The sequence below is a fragment of the Galeopterus variegatus genome, unplaced genomic scaffold (genome assembly GCF_000696425.1).
Source record: "Galeopterus variegatus unplaced genomic scaffold, G_variegatus-3.0.2 Scaffold812, whole genome shotgun sequence".
NCBI lineage: Eukaryota > Metazoa > Chordata > Mammalia > Dermoptera > Cynocephalidae > Galeopterus > Galeopterus variegatus.
Window position 1 is genome coordinate 263,292 of NW_007726923.1, and position 18,581 is coordinate 281,872.

Genomic DNA, 18,581 nt, shown 5'->3' on the forward strand with positions numbered 1-18,581 from the left:
CGCCCTTTGTTTTAATGTGTGTGTCATCTCCTGTTCCTCCCATGGTGTATCCAGTGAATGTATTCAGCCTACCTCTCTCATCAGACTGAAATCTCCTAGGGCAAGCGTGGGGACGCAGGATGGCGGCGGTGGCGGCGGTGGGTGTGCGTGGATGGGGCGGGGGCGTCACCGCTGGGCGCTCGGGCCCGGGTGCCCGCGGCCGGAGGGAGGCGAAGTAGGGGCCTTCCGATCGGGGCGGCGAGGCTGACGCCCTCCCCGCTTGTTCGCGCAGGAGGCGGCGGCGGCGAGCGACGTCCAGCGGCTGCTAGTGCAGTTCCAGGATGAGGGCGGGCAGCTGCTGGGCTCCCCGTTCGACGTGCCCGTGGATATCACCCCGGACAGGCTGCAGCTCGTGTGCAACGCGCTGCTGGCCCAGGTGAGCGGCGCGCGGGGGAAGGCCCGGTGGGGGATCAGGAGGCTGAGGGTCTGCGGTCAGGGTCCCCTAGTACTCACCGACAGTGGGTGACCCCCCTTGCGTGAGTCTCCACTGCTTCTGGAGAGGGTCAGAAGATGGAATAGGCGTGAGAGCGCTTTACAGGGCGATCAATGGGGCCTACGTGAGGAGAGGCCGTGTTCTGAATGCATTGGGTGCAATATTTCATTGATTCCTTGTAATGGCCAATCCAGACAGGACGTATTAATATCCCCATTTTAGTGTGTCGCCCGGAGGGATTAAATAATTTGCGCGATGCTACCCAGTAGGTGGTAGATTTGGAAATGCAACCCGAATCTGTCAGACTCAAAATCCATGTTCTTACGCTTTAAGCCAGCTAAGTTTATGGAAGTGCCGCCCTCAGTTGGGCGGGGGGCGGGGAAGGGGGGGTGGAGAATGGTGCGTAAAAATGCAGTTCCTGGACCCCACCCCGGACTTATTAAACTGGACTCTGGGGTGAAGCAGGGAGTTTTCATTTTGAACCAGCTTTTTGGATGCTTCTTACAGCATGTGGAGCATGGTGGCTTGGAAAACGCTGTATAATGCTCTATGCTAACCTTAATCTTGGACTTCAGTGTTCTTTTCGAAGACTTCTAAAGAACTTGAATTAGTCAATAGCAAAAAGACATCGAACTAAATTTTTAGTTCCTCTGAGCCACCGTTTTTTGTCTATCAAGTGGGAATATTAATGTGTGTCCCAGGGTTGTCATAAGATGCAGATAAAGGATTTCAAAGTGATACCTAAGTTTTCTAGGATTGCTCTTCAAGGATTAAAAAGGTCTTGCTCAATGGGCAATAATGAGGGTGTCCCACACAGGGTGGCTGAAAAGAAGCAGCCTCACCTCCCACAGCTCAGTGGGGAGCATCCCTGGCAGAGGTGGCCCCTGCATGTCCTTCAGTGAGGGAGTTGCCCTTTACCATTGCTTTCCAGGAGGATCCTCTGCCATTGGCTTTCTATGTCCACGATGCTGAGATCGTCTCCTCACTGGGGAAGACGCTGGAGTCCCAGGCAGTGGAGACAGAGAAGGTCCTAGACATCATCTACCAGCCACAGGCTATCTTTAGGGTCCGGGGTGTGACCCGCTGCACCAGCTCATTGGAGGGTCACAGCGAGGCCGTCATTTCTGTGGCCTTCAGCCCCACGGGAAAGTAAGGACAGATGCATAATTGTGGGGGGCGGAGTGAGGGATGTGTTTGCAGTCTCTGACTGGGGTGGGGAGTGTCCCCCAGAGTTATGATTGATGGGCCTTGGGTTGCCTACCATAAACCTGAGCTCTGGGCTCAGCTTGCAATTAAGGGACTCCCCCAGTGGAGCTTGGTCCCCAATGGCCAAGGACACCTGCCTTGGAAGAGCCCTTCTTGGACTTGATTTCAGGAGATCTGAGCTGCAAGGTTAGCTCTGCCCCCTCTGAGCTGCTATTAGGACAAGTCACTTAACCTTTCCATCAATTTTCTGTCTGTGAAACTGGGATTAATTGCCTCTCACAATCCTATGAGGATAACGGGAAACTTCAAAAGCTGTACCCATTCCTCTTAGGAAGCAAGAGGAGAGAAATGGCCTCCCGGGGTCTTTTCCCAGATGGCATCAGTGTTATATATCCTTCTTCAGAGAGGAGAGGGTCTAGTCCAGATTCCATTCATAGAAGATGATTGAATAGGCAGCAGAAATGCACATGTACAGTGACTGGGGTGGGCCCCACCAGTCACCCAGCACTGCAGAGGTCAAGTGGCCTCTCTTCTTCCCCAGGTACCTGGCCAGTGGCTCTGGAGACACCACTGTGCGCTTCTGGGATCTCAGCACGGAGACACCGCATTTCACATGCAAGGGTCAGTATACTGTTAGCCATCCAGGGGGACTTAATGCAATCGTGGGTGGCTGATTGGCTCAGCTCTTTAGTTCCTGAGGAGGCCCAGAGCAGATTCCAACCCCTTAACATCCGGTTAACAGTTGCCTGTTACTAGGTAGAGAACATACCCAGAGCCCAACCAGCCACTTACAAGCAAGCAGAGACTGGACCGAAGAGCCAACTTGGGGCTGTGGAGAGGAGCTGGCTGGCCGGTAGTGAAGAGACCTTGGCTTAAATCCAGCCTCTGCCACAGTGGTTCTCAAACTTTAGCACACATTAGAATCACCTAGAGGGCTTGTTAAAATACAGGTTGCTGAGTCCACCCTCAGAGTTTTCATTTCATTAGGTCTGGGGTAGGGCCTGAGAATTTGCATTTCTAATGAGTTCCCAGGTGATGGTGATGCTACTGGCCTGGGGACCACACTTGGAGCACCACCAGTGTTTCATAGACTTAGTGGGGTGACCTTGTGTGTGTAGGACATGCTCCCTGTCTAAGCTTCAGTTTTCTCATCTAGAAAATGAAAATGGTAATTCCCACTTTGCTCCATACCTTAGAGCTGTTGTGAGAATTGCAAGGGTGATGTGTATGAAAACAGTTTTTCCTGTGTGTCACATAAAGAATTATTAGAAAGTGGTGGTGTTATCTTTGCAGCAAGATGCATAGCCCTAGCACTTGGAGTGCATTCTCTCTTTGCCTAGAAAGCCTCATCTCTCCTTTTTTTCAATTGTTCATTTATTCAGCAAATGTTTAAGGAGTGCCTGCAGTATGCCAGGCATTGCTAGGCACTTGGGATAAAGATGGGTATGGTCCCTCTTTTCTCCCCCCACCCCACTTTCTTAGGACACAGACACTGGGTCCTTAGCATATCCTGGTCCCCAGATGGCAAAAAATTGGCCTCAGGCTGCAAGAATGGCCAGGTAGGTGATACTCAGGATAACGAGGTAGGGATGTGGGGCTCCCTCCCTGGGGGACAGTTTAGAATTACTTCTGGGGTCTTCAGGGAGGGTAGGGTGGGGGGCAGTAGATGGGGGACTTTTTGTGGGGTCAGGGATAAGTTAGGGAGGGTTATTCAGTGAATTTCTGTCTTTCAGATTCTCTTGTGGGACCCAAGCACAGGGAGGCAGGTGGGCAGGACCCTCGCCGGCCACAGCAAGTGGATCACGGGCCTGAGCTGGGAGCCCCTCCATGCGTGAGTGACACTGACTGAGCTGGGGCAGATGAGGAGCCGGGGATCAAAGCTGTCCCCATTCCCTGCTTGATGCAGAGAAGTTTTATGTGAGGGGACAAGATGGGCAGCCGGAATGACAGTGGCAGTGTAGCAGGCAGTGGGGAAGGCTTTCAGTTCCCGACCTGCCTTGCTGCTTGGGAGGAGGTTGTTCATCATGGCGCCTGCGAACAGCCTTGCAGTACATCCAGGTCTTGGGGTCAGGAAGCTGTCAACAGCTTGGCCCTGGCCTTTGAGTTGGGAACGGGGAGGTGCCGTGGGCAGACAGGTGTTGCCAGGTCAGAAATGAGGTCACATCTCCCTTCCCCTTGCCAGGAATCCTGAGTGCCGCTATGTGGCCAGCAGCTCCAAGGATGGCTGTGTACGGGTCTGGGACACAACTGCAGGCCGCTGTGAGCGCATCCTCACCGGGCACACCCAGTCGGTCACCTGTCTACGGTGGGGAGGGGATGGGCTTCTCTACTCCGCCTCCCAGGATCGCACCATCAAAGTCTGGAGGGCTCATGATGTAAGACCTGGGAGGGTTCCGAAACCAGTCTGGCAAATCTCAGATCATGGGATGCCAGTGCTGGGAGTGACCTTGACATCATCGAGTCCAGTGTTTCTGAGATGTGTGTTGGGAGCCCTGGTTAGAGGAGGTGCTTCAGAAACAAGGCGTTCTGTGCTGTGGTTCGTGCTGCACCATAGGGAGATTCTCATGTCCCCATTAGCATGATCAAGCCCTGGAAATTCCTGCTGTAGGAAGCTGGCTTAGCTTTATTGAACCTGCTATATCCCAAACGTTTGACTGGAGCCCTTTTATTCTGACGTATTTCATTTCTCTTCTTTGAAACATATTTTTGGAAAGATTGATCTGGACAGGTGTCCTCATTTCACAAATGGGGAGAGACTTGAGCCCAGAGGGGTGATTTGATTCAGATCACAGTGAGCGAGTGAAGAAGGCTTGGGGTCCTGATTTTTATTCCTGTGCCACCATGCCATGGGGTGGATCTCCCAAGAGTGGAGAATGGTGTGTTTGTGTGTGTGTCTGACTTGTCTCCCTCTACCATAGGGTGTGCTGTGCCGGACTCTGCAAGGCCATGGCCACTGGGTGAACACTATGGCCCTCAGCACTGACTACGCCCTGCGCACAGGAGCCTTCGAGCCCGCCGAGGCCTCAGTTAATGCACAAGACCTCCAAGGGTCCAGTGAGTGAGCAGGAGAAGGAGGGGAGAGGGGAAGGAGTCAGTTCTCTAGCTTAGTGGGGGATGTTTGGTTTTTGTGTTGGATTTTCCAATCAGCCTTGTTTGTTATCTCCTCCTCTCCCCTCTGTTACCTGGACACAGTGCAGGAGTTGAAGGAGAGGGCACTGAGCCGATACAACCTCGTGCGGGTGAGTGTGTGCCAGCTGCGTGCACTTCCAGCCCTGTGCTCTTCCTCAGCTAGTCACTGAAACATGCTCCACAGACACTCAGACCCCACCCGCTTCTAGTCCCAGTTCAGAATGTACCTATTCCAAAAAGTTGTTCTCTTTTTTTGTTGGCTGGTCAGCATGGGGATCCAAACCCTTGACCTTGGCGTTATCAACACTGTGCTTTAACCAACTGAGCTAACAGGCCAGCCCTCCGAAAAGTTGTTCTTGATAATCTAGGTTGCAGTCCTAACATCTTAATGTACCAGGAGTCGTTTTATTCTTTGGCTTTTTTACTTGCTTATTTGTTGTATTCCCAAGGTACCTCTTTATTTTATTTAGGTTGTTTTTTTTTTTTCCTTTTTGTCTTTTTTTTTTTTACTGACCGGTAACGGGATCGTAACCCTCAGTGTCGCGCCCATACCGGGGACCGGCAACGGGATCGCAACCCTCGGTGTTGCGCCTGCACCGCGCTCAGCCAGTGAGCGGGAACCGGTCTCCACATGGGATCCGAATCCTCGGCGGGAGCGCCGCAAGCGGCACACTCTCCAGTGCGCCACCAGGCTGGCCCTAGGTTGTTTTTTTAACACGTTCACTTGGTCTAAAGATCAAAGAATACAAAGAGGTAGATCGTGAAATGTCTCCCATTTCTGTTGCACAGTCATCCATTCCTTCTGGAAGTGTTCATCTATTCACATATATATATATATGTACAATAATTACAAACAAATACACATATCGTCCGCATATGAAATTCTTCCCCTTTTAACACACCATTCTGTACCTTGCTTTTTCACGTATTATATATCTTAGAAATCATTTCATGTGCAGGTAGAGTTTCCTTTTCCTTTTGGGTGAAGTGACTTTCCTGTGAGTGAGTGGCCCACGCAGGCCTATTTTTCCTTGCCCTGGCCTCTGTCCCTGGTATTGGGTAATCTGTGGTGTGTGTTTGCAATCAAGGATGGGCTCTCCCATCGGAGACTACTTCTGACATGGTGTGCTTTCTGCTTCCCCTAGGGCCAGGGCCCAGAGAGGCTGGTGTCTGGCTCGGATGACTTCACCTTATTCCTATGGTCCCCAGCAGAGGACAAGAAACCCCTAGCGCGGATGACGGGACACCAGGCCCTCATCAACCAGGTGCTCTTCTCTCCTGACTCCCGCATCGTGGCCAGTGCCTCCTTTGACAAGTCCATCAAGCTGTGGGATGGCAGGACGGGCAAGTGAGTGGAGGGAGGGGGACGTCCCTCTGTAAGGAGTGAATAGTAGAAGGAGCTGGGCACTGCCACTTACTAACTGGGTAGTCTTGGCAAGTGTTTGGATTTTCTAAGCCTCTGTTTCCTCTTCTGTTATATGCAGACCCCCTGCTCTCAGCTTAGTCACAAGGATTAGATGAGATGGTATATTTGGGACCAGCACTAAGTGGGCACTGAAAATGCTAGTTTATCATATCAAAGGAGAGAAATGATCTTAGAGCTAACCAGAGGGCCACGGGTACGGCAGCCCTGAAGAAGATGAAATGGAAGGTTTTTGGTACAGTCATCATCTCACCCTCCGCAGAGTGTGGTCCGCAGGCCAGCAGCATCAGCATTACCTGGGAGCTTGATAGAAATGAGGAAACCTTGAGCCTCAACCCAGACCTTGTGGCTCAGAATCTGCATCTTAATAAGGTCACTGGGTTATTCTGCTACTCCTTAATGTTAGAGAAGCCCAGGTGTAATGAGGTACAAGGCCCTTGGGGCTCATTAGGGTGCAGGAGAGGCAAAGGCTTGGGCAAATGGAGAAAAGGAGCAAGGGAAGCCCTTGTTGAGCTGAAAGGGAACTTATGTGTCAGTCCTTGTGTATTTTCACATAGCAGCACTTCGAAATAGGGAATTCGATTCCTTTTAAAATAAGGAAACCAAGTCTCAGGCCCATTGGCTTGTCCAGAGAGACCCAGCTAGAGACTGTAGTGACTTGAAAGTTCCACGTGGCCTGGTGCACTGATTTTCCATGCCACCTGTCAGTAAGCAACTGCTACTTTTGGGATGTCAGGCCAATGGGCTAGGCAGATGGCTGTGTTGGAGTCCAAGGCATGTAGAGTTGTGCAGGAGGCCTAGCAAGGGGCGTACCCTAGAAGCAACTCATTTGGAAAAGTTTTACAAAATAGTAATGACCAGGAGTGATTAAAATGGTGTGGGGCGGGGGCCAGGCAGTGCAATTTTATAGGAGTTCTCAGGTAATTCTAACACGTGGCCAGGTTTGCAGACCACTGCTGTGGGCATAGGGGACCCCTCAGACATGCCTGAAGATCTAATATCCATCATTGTCTTCCCTGGCCCAGGTACCTGGCTTCCCTGCGTGGCCATGTGGCTGCTGTGTACCAGATTGCGTGGTCAGCTGACAGCCGGCTGCTGGTCAGCGGCAGCAGTGACAGCACACTGAAGGTGTGGGATGTGAAGGCCCAGAAGCTGGCCACAGACCTGCCCGGCCATGCAGATGAGGTAGGGCCCACCCTTGTGGGCAGGAGAGGGGCTGGAGTTGCAGCTGGCATTCTTCCCCTCACCACCTGCTTTCCTTCCTCCTCCTTGGTTTAGGTATATGCTGTCGACTGGAGTCCAGACGGCCAGGGAGTGGCAAGTGGCGGGAAGGACAAATGCCTCCGGATGTGAGTGGCGGGGGAGGTGCTGGTTGGTGTGCTCGGCTCTCCTGCCCTGAGTTGGTCCCTCTTTGTACCCTTTCCCTTGTGGCATAGAATTGAGGGGCCCTCCAGATGCTCACACTGTCCTGAGGAGGTGTGAAGCCAGGTTCTCCGTGGGCAAGCAGGCGGGCTATGGGAATTAAAGGGATTATGGGAGACCCTGAAAGTACCCAGGCCACTAGCTACAAGGTGTGTCCAGGGTCTCCAGCATGAGGCAGTAGTTCTTGTAAAGCACTGGACTTTGGAGTCCCAAGACCTGAGTTCTCATCCTGGTTCTGCCTTTCAGTGTACATTCATGGAGAACTTGGTTAACTGTCTCTTGGGAATTACCAAACCTTTTTAAACAGGAGGATCGAAGATAGGAGGGGAGACACACTTTGGAACCTAAAGCGTGGTGTACTTGTAAACGATTGTCACTAGTGGTGGGCATCCCAGGGGCCAGGCCCAGGGTTTTGGTCCTGGCTGAGGCAAGAAGTGTGTGGGTAGTGAGTTTGGGTGGCCAGGCTTGTGATGACTCTGAGGGTGAACCACAGGCCGTCCCCCACAACGAGCTTCTGGGTCATATGGCATCCCCTTTGCAGAAACGGGACCCCCATCTGACTCCCTCCCCTTCTCCACAGATGGAGGAGATGAGAAGTCCTACAGTTCTCTGACCCTCAGCTGGACTGAGCCTCTGCTCCTGCCTGCCCTCCAGAGAATAAAGGCCGGGGTGGCAGTGCCCACATCCTCCTCACAGTTGCCCTGAGAACACCTGTGCCTGCTGTCCTCGACACACTAATGGGGCCTTCCCACAGGTCCCCTGCCTGTGACACACCCCAGAGCCGGAAATCAAAGGTCACCCTCTGTACCTTGCTGGTGCTGGCAGTGGTGGGGGAGGCCAGGCAAGACGGCTGGGCCTTTGCTGCCCCTGTCCCCTTTTCCAAGTGTCAGCTCAGTTCAGTTTCGGACCCTGGGTTCTGTGATTAAGTAAATAACTTATATTTTGTGTGTTTGGGTTATTGTTCCTTGTCCTAGAATCCCCAGGGCTGAATCAAGTACTGCGCTAAATCAGTTTTTCTAGCCCCCTCCTTTGCTCTGGACTACACTAAACCACACAGACCAGGAAGTTGCCTTTCCTCTCTTCCCCCATGCCTGCATGGGAGAGGTCGGTATGATAGCGGCCACAGGATACTGTATTCATGCTGTCCACTGTGGTAGGCACTAGCCACTTGCAGTTATTTCCATGAACCAGAGTTAAATACAGTTAGGAGTGTAGTTTCCCAGTCATGCTAGTTAAGACTCCGGGATGGAACAGCACAGATAAAGAATGTTTTCATCATCACAGTTCTGCTGGCCAGCCCTACTCTGGTGGGTGCCCTGCCTCTCCTGCAGCATGTTTCTTGAGGCCTTGCCAGGCGCCAAGCACTGCGCTAGGCTCAGGATAGAGGTGACAGTGATGGCTATCCCATGGGATTCCCTCTCTGACGGGGAAGGAAGTGGGTATGATGTGGTAGGAAGAACAGCTCTTTGCCCCATGAGAACTTTCCTTGTGTGTGTGGCAGCTTGCCAGTATGGGATCCAAACCCTTAACCTTGGTGTTATAACACCGCACTCTAACCAACTGAGCTAATCGTCAGCCCCCATGAGAACTTTCAAGTAATGAAAAGAATCCCCACCGGGACCTCCTGAGACCCTTGAGCGGGATCCTGGCCTGCACTCCCCCTGCCTCCCTCTCTCCTGCTAAATTTCCTCATGCTAAACTGGATCGTGGTATAATCTGCTTGGGTTGGGCTTCCAAACCATCCTTGTACAAGCTGCTAAGGGCTGCAGCACTTCTGGTATCTTGTTCCTTCTCACCCTCCCCACCCTGTCTGTGCTGTCAGGATTTTTTGCCCATCAGGTATGGGCAGTGTGGTTCTCTGCATCCACCTTGCATATGTGTGTAGTGAGGCTGTGTTGGGGCTGACGGAGCTGCCCGTTGCTGAGCTCCTCCCGCTGCCAGGCACTTGTTCTGCTGTGCGCACACCGTCCTCACAGGAACTCTGCATCCATGCCTGCAAGTCTCTCGTGTCTCGGCATTTTTGATGAGGAGACAGCCCAGGAAGCTTAAATGATTTGCCCATGCCCTCCCATGCAGCGACGGGAAGACCGGGCTAAACCAGGCCCCACCCCAGGGCTTGTGCACTTCACATCACATCTTCCAGAGCTCAGGTCTAGTGCTGACAGTCTGGGCCACCACTGCTTTTTTCCTGGTGTAAAAGCGTTTTAGGATTTGAGAACCCGTCTCTTTCCCTCCCTCCAGGGGACTGGGTGATGCATAGGTGGTGGTAGCATCCCGTTGCCAGCCACCCATTTTCCATCCCCCTTGGTTCTGGTAGTCGGCAGGAGGTGGGTGACAGCCAGCCCATCTGAGACTGGCTGCAGCATGAAGAAAAATTTAGGGGTGCTTGATGACCTGCAGTTCTTTAGTGAGGGACCTGGACCCAGCCCAGATCTGGGGAAGGAGGGAGCCTAGCAACTGTGGGCAGTGGCTGAGCCTGGCCTGGCCTGAGATGTCTCTAGGTAGATGGGGCTCCTGTCTAGCCTTGGCCACAGCCCAGGGGTGGGGTTATGGTATCACAGCAGCCAGGCCCTGGGCTGGTGGGGTGGTCAGTGGTTCCCTAGCATGGTGCTGGTAGTATGGTACATCTCATGGTTCTGGTTCCTGAGAGCTCTGGACTGAAGCTGAAGGTAGATGAGGGGCATCCTGTGGCCCTCCCCCTTAGTAGGGAAATAGGTATTCCAGATCCTCTAGCCTCCGCATCTCCTCCAGCGCAATGGACACAGTTTTCCGCTGGGGTTCCCTGCGCTGCACAGTGATCTGGATGGGGTTGTTCTCAGGAAAGCCGTTGAAGTCAGTGGCCACTGTTGCAAACTGAAGTGAGACAAGAAAACCCCTCAGAATTTCTTCCCAGAGCTGAGCCCAGCTCTCTTTTTCTTTGTCACCCCCTTTCTGTCTGCTTACTGGGATCTTAGAGAGCCCCATCCAACCCAGTCATTGGCACAGGAAACAGGTCCAACGAGGCCTGATTCAAACCTGTGCCTCCCCAGTTGTGTGCTGTTTCCAACCAAAGGGCTGTCTGTACTCGGGCCTCTCCCCCTGTGCCCCTGCCCACCCCAGGCTGTCCCCTTCTTTGTTCCCCTTTAGACTCATCTCTCTGTTTCAATGCCCTTGACTTCCCAGCCCACTCACAATTATTAGTTGTAAGTTGCAGAATCCAAAAACCAATGGCTTCGGAAGGTGAACACCTATAGTAACTATGTATGTATTCATCACCATTACCATAGAATCACTATCTTACTATATAATGTTGATGAATACATCAGTTTGCATTCCTAGTGGGACCCAGAGTGGCTTAATCCTTAAACCTCCCAGAAAGCAGCCTGGAATTGATGCTTATTGGCCCAGGAAGAAGGAAAGCCAGCAAGATGAGTCATGGGGGTCTAGGGGTGTTCCCAAGTTGCACAGCCCCGGTTCCCTGGTTTCAGACTTCCCTTGACCCCAGACCCCCTCTTCTCCCAGGGCTCACTTTGTACGGCTTGCACCACTTCCCCACCCCAGCCGTGTTTGCTGCACGGACAGTGAGGCAGTAACTTGTGTTGGGCTTCAGCTCCATCAGCTTGACGGTAGTGCCCAAGATCTTGTTGAAGATCCATGGACGATTCTTTTCCTTGGGCAGCTCATCATTTTTCCTGGCCACCTCCTGTAACAGGACCTGGTAGAAACTGATCTGCTGCTTGCCCAAGGAATAGGTCCAGGAAATCTAAGGGAAGAGAGAGCCCAGAGGGTTCCTCAGGCATGTCCTGTCCTGCCCTTCCTGCCCCCCAATGTGGCTCAGAATGCCCCACTCCCATCCCCTGCTCTTTCAGGAGCTCAGGCAGGTCTGATGGAATGTATAAGGCACTCCAACACCGGACGGAACCACCTGCCCCATACCGTGTGCTGCTCTCCCTGGGCAGTACCACCCATCTCAGGGTGCACCCTCATTCACATTTCTTCTAGACTGATGTCAGTTGACAAGGACCTTAGAGATCATCTTGTTCACCTCACTCATCGCAGATGAGGTTGCAGGTCCACAGAGGGCAAGTGACTGGGCCATGGTCACACAGCAATTAAGTGACAGAGCCAAGGTTCAAACCCATAGCTCCAGAGCCCATACACGTTGTACTACAACAGTATTTGCCAAGCCTTGCCAAATACTGGGAGTTTTTAAAACTCCCAGATGCTTAGCCAGATTCCTGGGCCTAGTGTCTCCTGTCTGGTCTTCCATTTCCAGTCTCATCTAAGCCAGTGGTTCTCAAACTTTGGTGTGCATTAGAATACCCTGGAGGACTTGCGAATTCTATTTTTCCATGAACTTCAATAAGCTTGTGGAAAAATAGAATTAAAAGACTATGAATCTTTCCATGAACTTTTTGAAGTACCCCATAGATTGCTGGTCCTCACCCCCACAGTTTCTGACTCGGTAGGATGAGAATTTAGAAGTTTAACGAGTTGTGATGCTGATGCTGCCCATCGGGGACCACACTTTGAGAAACGCTGCTCTAGACCATCTAATAATGGCACTTCCAGGTTTATCTTCCTAAAATACAGTTCAGATTACATCCATCACCTGATACAAAGCTGTGTACTAAGCTGTTCTCTGTTGCTTACAGAAAAATCTATAAAATAGCCTAATGTTGGAGGACCTCTGGAAAGTGACGCCAGGCTAACTTTCCCCTTGTACAGTCCCCTAGTCCCATTCCCATACAGTGCTATGCGACATGTAGGCTGTGGACTGGCAGCATCACCTGGGAGTTTGTTAGCAATGCATATTCTCAGGCCTCACCCTAGACCCTCTAGGAACGAGGCCCCGGAATCTCAGTTTTAGCAAGACAGTAGGTGGTGGGTAGGCACAGAGAGGTGTGAAGCCCTGGATTACAGTCTGGGGTCAAACGAGTTTGCTCTTCCTCCCACACTCTCCCACCTGGGAGCCTTTACGGGGGGTCAGCCCCTCCATGGAAGCTTTTCCTCCTCCATCTCTAGATGTTTAAATCCTACTTCTGTGTCCCAGCCCAAATGTTACCAAAAGCCACCAAGTTTATTCCTGAGCTGGAAATAATGTTTCTTTCCCTCTAACTTCCCAATGGCACTTGATCTGAACTTTTCCTACAGCATCGAGCCCTTTCTGTCTTGCACTGGAGTTCTTTACAGACACACCCTCTCTCCCTAAGCCACGACCTCAAGGTCAGGATGCAGGTGGAAGGATCTTCACACTCCCCACGGAGCTTAGCTCAGCGCCCAGCACACCGAGCCTTTGTCCGATGCATGAATGAGGGAAACGCACCACAGCTGTGGAATCGCTGACGGTGTGTTCACAGATGAAGGGGGCCTCCGGCACGTTCATGACCACAGAGGATTCCGAGAGCATGGAGGAGGTGTCTGTGTCCTGCTCACAGATGTCAAGGTTCAGCAGGCTCCCAGAGGTTATTTTGGACTTAGACTGGTGGGGGCAGAGAGCCAGATTCCCCTGTTCGGTATCCTTGGCCGGTGAGGGAATGCTGAGTTTGTTCAGCTCACTCTCCAACATCCCTGCAAAGAAGGTGCTGTTGGGCTGGGTCACGGCCAGTTTGATGGGAGTTGACAAGGTGGATGAGATGTGGGAGATGCTGGTGTCATCAGAGCTGCATTCAGAATCCCCCACTGGTATCCACTTCTTGCAGCTGGAGGGGAGACAGATGAGTCAGATGAAGGGGGCCACCCCAGTCCATTCAGCCCAACCTACCAGCATCCCCAGCTGCTTCTGAACAGCTTGGAGCATTCTTACTGCTCTGCAGCAGGGCACCAAAAACACCAAGGCACTTGTTAGAAATTCAGGTCTTGGCCCCTGGTCCCCAGCTGGGATGGGACTGGGGAAGCTGTATCTTTAATACGATCCTTAAACAGTCTGATGCAGGTGTTTTGAGAACCACCGTTTGAGAAACACTGCCAAAACTTGAAGTCCTCCCTCCAAAGTGGGTGCAAACACCCCCCAGGGAATGACCACAATAATCTACTGGGGTGTGGAAAAAATATCTAAAGAGGAAATAATATTGAAAATATCTTAAAAAAAGACAATAAGCTTTACTAATATCTATTTGCTATTGTTTAATATTTAATGAAATCACTAACATTTACTTACATTTTAATAACATTTAATAATAATATAAAGCATTTGGGCCGGCCCGGTGGCGCACTGGATAAGTGCGCCACTTGGGAAGTGCGGCGACGCTCCCGCCCGAGGGTTCGGATCCCACATACAGACCGGTTCCCGCTCACTGGCTGAGCGAGGCGCGGGAGCGACACCGAGGGTTGCAATCCCATTGCCGGTCCCCGGTCCAGTACGGGGGGCAACACTGAGGGTTGCGATCCATTGCCGGACACAGAAAAAGACAAAAAGACAAAAAAAGAAAAAAACACAGAAAAAGACAAAAAGACAAAAAATAATAATAATATAAAGCATTTAAATTTAATAGTAGTACAAATAAATATACATGTGAGGGTACTTCAAAAGGTTCGTGGAAAGATTCAAATTATCTTTTAGTTCTAGTTTCCCACAAACTTTTTGAAGTGCCCTCATACATTGGGTAAATGGTCATATTTTAGACACACAAAGAAATCAAGAGTAATATATTCTTTTTTCTTTAAATAAAAGATGAGCAGTAAGGGGATCTTAACCCTTGACTTGGTGTTGTCAGCACCACGCTCACCCAGTGAGCGAACCGGCCATCCCTATATGGGATCCGAACCCGTGGCCTTGGTGTTATCAGCACCACACTCTCCCGAGTGAGCCACGGGCTGGCCCAAGAGTAATATATTCTTTTTTTTTTTTTTTTTTTCCTTTTTATCTTTTTTCGTGTCCGGCAACGGATCACAACCCTCAGTGTCGTGCCCATACCGGACCAGGACCAGCAACGGGATCACAACCCTTGGTGTTGCGCCCGCACCTCGCTCAGCCAGTGAGCGGGAACTGGTCTGTATGTGGGATCCGAACCCTCAGCGGGAGCACCACCACGCTCCCAAGCGGCGCACTGTAGCAGTGCACCACCGGGCCGGCCCAAGAGTAATATATTCTAAGCTTTCATTTACCCCTCATCTGGCTTCAGAAATAAAATCTTGTCAAACAGTTAAAGCCCCCTGGATACTTCTCTCCCCAACTGCATGCCATATCCTCCCACATAGAGGTAACCCGTACAGGAAATTTAAAAGTTAGGATTTATTATGCACTGTGTCATTACAGGTTTACATATGTATGTTATCCCTAGGCAAGATCTTTTATTTTGCATGTTTTTAGACTTTGTATAAATAAAAAGTATTATTCAATACATATCCATCTGCAACTTGTTTTCTTTCACTGAACATCATGTTTAGATTCATCTATATTGACAAATGTAGCTCCGCTTCAGTCATTTTAACTATTGTATGGTTTTCCATTACATCGATATTTGTATTGTTACCAATTCTTTGCTATTACAAAGAAAAACCTTGTCCATGATTTCCCATTATTTAAACATTTTTTTACTGATGAAGATCCAGAAAGTTTGGCTTCCAAATCTTTCTTTCACCTTGACACAAAGTAAGAAATACATATTACATGGTGATTTAGTATGTGCATGCATACACATAACTAAAACAAACATTTCACAGACCATTATTTCCTCGTTGTATTTTGTGCTCTGGAATTTTCAATTATATTTTCGTTCATTTTTATCATACTGGTCTCCAACCGGAAGGATTTCCTGACCCATTAAAGAGTCACAATCCACAGTCTGTGGATCCCTTCTTCCAGGCCAGACTCCCACTTCATGGTTGATTGATGGACCAAATGTTTCCTCCCTGAATTCCAGCCCCATTGCCCTCCTCCTGAGAAATCCTGATCAGCCCAGACCCCCTATGCTTGCCCTCGGTGGATGTTTGGAATAAATGATTCCCCACCCTAGGTCCTTTGTAGGCTGAAGAGTCTGGTTGTTGATGTCATTTATACTTCAGATTGTCCCAACGAGTCCACATCTCAGATTCACTTATTGGAAATGCCAGTGCTGAGTGGGCACACCATGAAGCATCCAGCACTTTAGCCATGACTGCTTACTTACAGGTCCTTTAGGGAACAGACACTGCATCCTCTTAGATAATTAAGACCACCTACATAGTTTGTGGGCCCAGTGCAAACTGAAGTGTGGAGCCCCTTGTTCAAGAATTATTAGCAGAGCATTAAACTAAGCACAGGCCCCTTCTAAATGCAGGACTGTGTGTGACTGCACAAGCCACAGCCCAGGAACACCACCCTGCCTAGAATTCCCTCAGCCTCCATCACCCTGCATAACCACTTCTGTACTGGCTATCCCCTTCCCTTCCCTGGAGATTCAGCTTAAATATCACTTCCTCCAAGCAGCCTCCTTTAACTGCACCCCTCTCCCAAGCTTTAGCCCCTCTGAAGTCCCTCTGTTTCCTCAAGCCATCCTGTCACAGCACTGACCAGACTATGCTGTATCATTCTCATTATTGCCTGATCACCCCACCCCCACTCCACCCCCGTGCACCAGACTCGGAGTTCCCTGTAGGTAGGGACTGTGATTTCCAGCTGTGCACTCCCAGAACTTAACATGGGGCCAGACACCTTGCAGGTGCCCAAATAGTTTTGTGGAATCAAGTAAAGAAAACCCAGACTCACTGAGGAGGAATAGTAAGCCTAAACGTGAAGGCAGGCAGGCTACTGGGGGAACATAAGCAGACAGGTGAAGGCGTCCAAGGGAGAGGACTCAGGGAGAGGAGCCGTGCGTGTGTGTGTGTGTGTGTGTGTGTGTGTGTGTCGTGGTGGTGGTGGTGGTAAGAACCATTGCCAGACACAGCACGATGAGGAGCATTGTCAACAAAACCCTGACCATTGGTTAGAGCGTGGCCTTATAACACCATGGTCAAGGGTGAAATTCCCTGTACCAGCCAGCTTCCAAAAAAGAAAACAACAGCCAAAACTCTGACTAACCCAGGAAGGCTTCCTGGAGTGGGAGGCCCACATGCCTCCAAGAACGTTCTGATTTGGGGCTCAGGAATACATAGAAGGTCCAACTAGCACGCGTGCTCTTCCTTGAAAGTCCAGGGACTGGGTTGTGACAAGTCAAGGAGGTATCGTTTCCTCAAATCTCTCTTCCCACCCCCCAACTCCAGCCTTAGAAAGGAGAAAAGGACCAGCCTTGTGTCTTACGGTAGATTGATGGTATCGTCCTCCAGGTTAACCAAACTGCCTCTTAAGGAAAGTGGGAGTCCTTTGGTGGTGACGGTCCGGTTCATAGACTTGGGGTTTGGAAAGGGCTTTGGCAGTTGATCGACTCCATTCATTATGTTGAGGTTTTCTTTCTTTAGCAGGGCCTCCTCCCCATCTCCCACTTTGCACAGTGCCTCTGATGCCATCTGGTTTGTTGGGGACCACAGCCGTCACCATGCAGGATGACCAAGCTGACAGGAAGAAGAGAGACTGTGGGGGCAGTGGACCCACCCTTAGTTTGGGTGGGATGGGGGTGTGATGAGCTGACTTCATAATCATCACAGTGTGACAATTAGGGGCAGCCTCCTCTTGACTTGAGGCTGCTGCTGCTGGGCTCACTAGGGGGCTGGCCTGACCAAGGGCCAGAGTCTTGGGTGGGGAGAGCCAAACTGCGTGACCCACTAGGCCCCTTCCAATTCTAACACTCTGTGGTTACAGCAGCCCTGCCCTTTTCCAGTCTCAAAATGCTTAACACCTGTGCCCTTGGGTGCTGCCCTGGGAAGGAGAAGGATGGTGAGAGAAAGGCACCTGGGCATGGAAGGATGGTGAGAGAAAGGCACCTGGGCAGAAAGGCACCTGGGCTGGGGCCTTGGGAGGTTGGCAGTGCTGGGAAGGGTCTCTGGGGGTGGGAGACCTTGTCTGCAGATGTTGAGCCTCTGTATCCTGAAATCGTAGGCAGCAAACCCACTGTGTCCAGTCATGCAGGCATAGGGAAAGCCCAGATGGTTCCTAGGGTGGTGGTTCCTAGCTCACATATGACCATATTTTACCGCTGGAATTCTAAATGTGCCACACCTGCACTCCCAAGTACCTTCATGTGTGGAGTGACAATGGTGAGTGTTACAGAGGGACACAAAGACAGGCCAGGCATGCTCTCTGCTCTCAAGGAAACCACTTTACAGTAGGAAAACATATGCACAACTTCGGGGGTGGGGAGGGGTCTGTGAAACAGCATTGGCTTTGCCCTTAGATGTCGATTTGAAGTCCAGGCCTGTGTTTACCAGCTATTTAAGATTTGGCAAGTGACTTAACCTCAGTGAGCCTCAGTTTCCTCATCTGTGAAATAGTAATAAAAACAGCACCTCCCTCATGGGTCTGTGAGGAGATAACCCTGTAAAATTGTTTTATTTCTTCCAGTGAATGAGGCAAAGCAAAGGACATTTAAAAATACCAAACCATATTTTTTGTGTGTGTGTTCCATATACTCAAGGGTTTTCCCCCCATTAAAAAAAAAAAGAAAGAAAAACTTTTGGAAAATACAGAGAAGCAGGTGCTGTCTATGTGCGTTGCTGCTCTTGGCACTTACCATATAATATGTAATGATCTGATTTATTTGATTCCTTTTCACTGTCTTGCTAACAAGTAAGCGCCCTTACACGAGGCTGTAGGGGATTGACCGTCTCCTTCAACTTCGTGTCTTCAGTGTTTGGAACGGAAAGGGGCACATAGGAGGCTTCTCGGAACGTCGGTGTGTGTCGGGGAAGAAAGTGGAGGCAGAATACGGCCAGGGGTGGCGCGTGGTGCGAGCGGGTGGTGTGGGACGCGGGGTCGCCGCGGCTCCTCCCGGCGCGGCCGGCAGATGGCGCTGCAGGCCAGGTTCAGGCCGGGCGCGCCAGCCCGGAACCCGGAAGCGGCAGCGCGGCCCGGGTGAGCCGGGGGCGCCGGTCCCG

At 51.0% G+C, this 18,581-nt stretch overlaps 2 protein-coding genes across 2 annotated transcripts; one reads left to right on the forward strand and one right to left on the reverse strand.

Moving 5' to 3' along the window:
• The first annotated feature begins 119 nt into the window (after positions 1-119).
• Positions 120-8,350, forward strand: NLE1 (notchless homolog 1 (Drosophila)). The gene is made up of 13 exons (XM_008572625.1): positions 120-214; positions 256-415; positions 1,404-1,621; positions 2,220-2,299; positions 3,161-3,237; positions 3,412-3,509; positions 3,861-4,053; positions 4,597-4,732; positions 4,871-4,917; positions 5,953-6,155; positions 7,256-7,415; positions 7,509-7,579; positions 8,233-8,350. Exons 1-13 carry the CDS (start codon positions 120-122, stop codon positions 8,243-8,245), a joined length of 1,551 nt encoding a protein of 516 aa, XP_008570847.1. The 3' UTR covers positions 8,246-8,350.
• A 2,002-nt stretch (positions 8,351-10,352) lies between these two features.
• FNDC8 (fibronectin type III domain containing 8) lies at positions 10,353-17,057 on the reverse strand. The gene is given in 4 exon segments (XM_008572610.1): positions 10,353-10,505; positions 11,161-11,394; positions 12,958-13,326; positions 16,836-17,057. Coding segments are annotated over 4 exon segments (978 nt in total).
• Between the last annotated feature and the right edge of the window lie 1,524 nt (positions 17,058-18,581).

What these genes read in the sequence shown, in the direction of transcription:
- NLE1 (XM_008572625.1), top strand. Translation starts at nt 120, where the DNA reads ATGGCGGCGGTGGCGGCGGTGGGTGTGCGTGGATGGGGCGGGGGCGTC. An exon ending in CGCGGCCGGAGGGAGGCGAA is followed by an intron (nt 215 to 255) that starts GTAGGGGCCTTC and finishes CTGACGCCCTCC; the next exon opens with CCGCTTGTTCGCGCAGGAGG. An exon ending in TGGGATGGCAGGACGGGCAA is followed by an intron (nt 6,156 to 7,255) that starts GTGAGTGGAGGG and finishes TCCCTGGCCCAG; the next exon opens with GTACCTGGCTTCCCTGCGTG.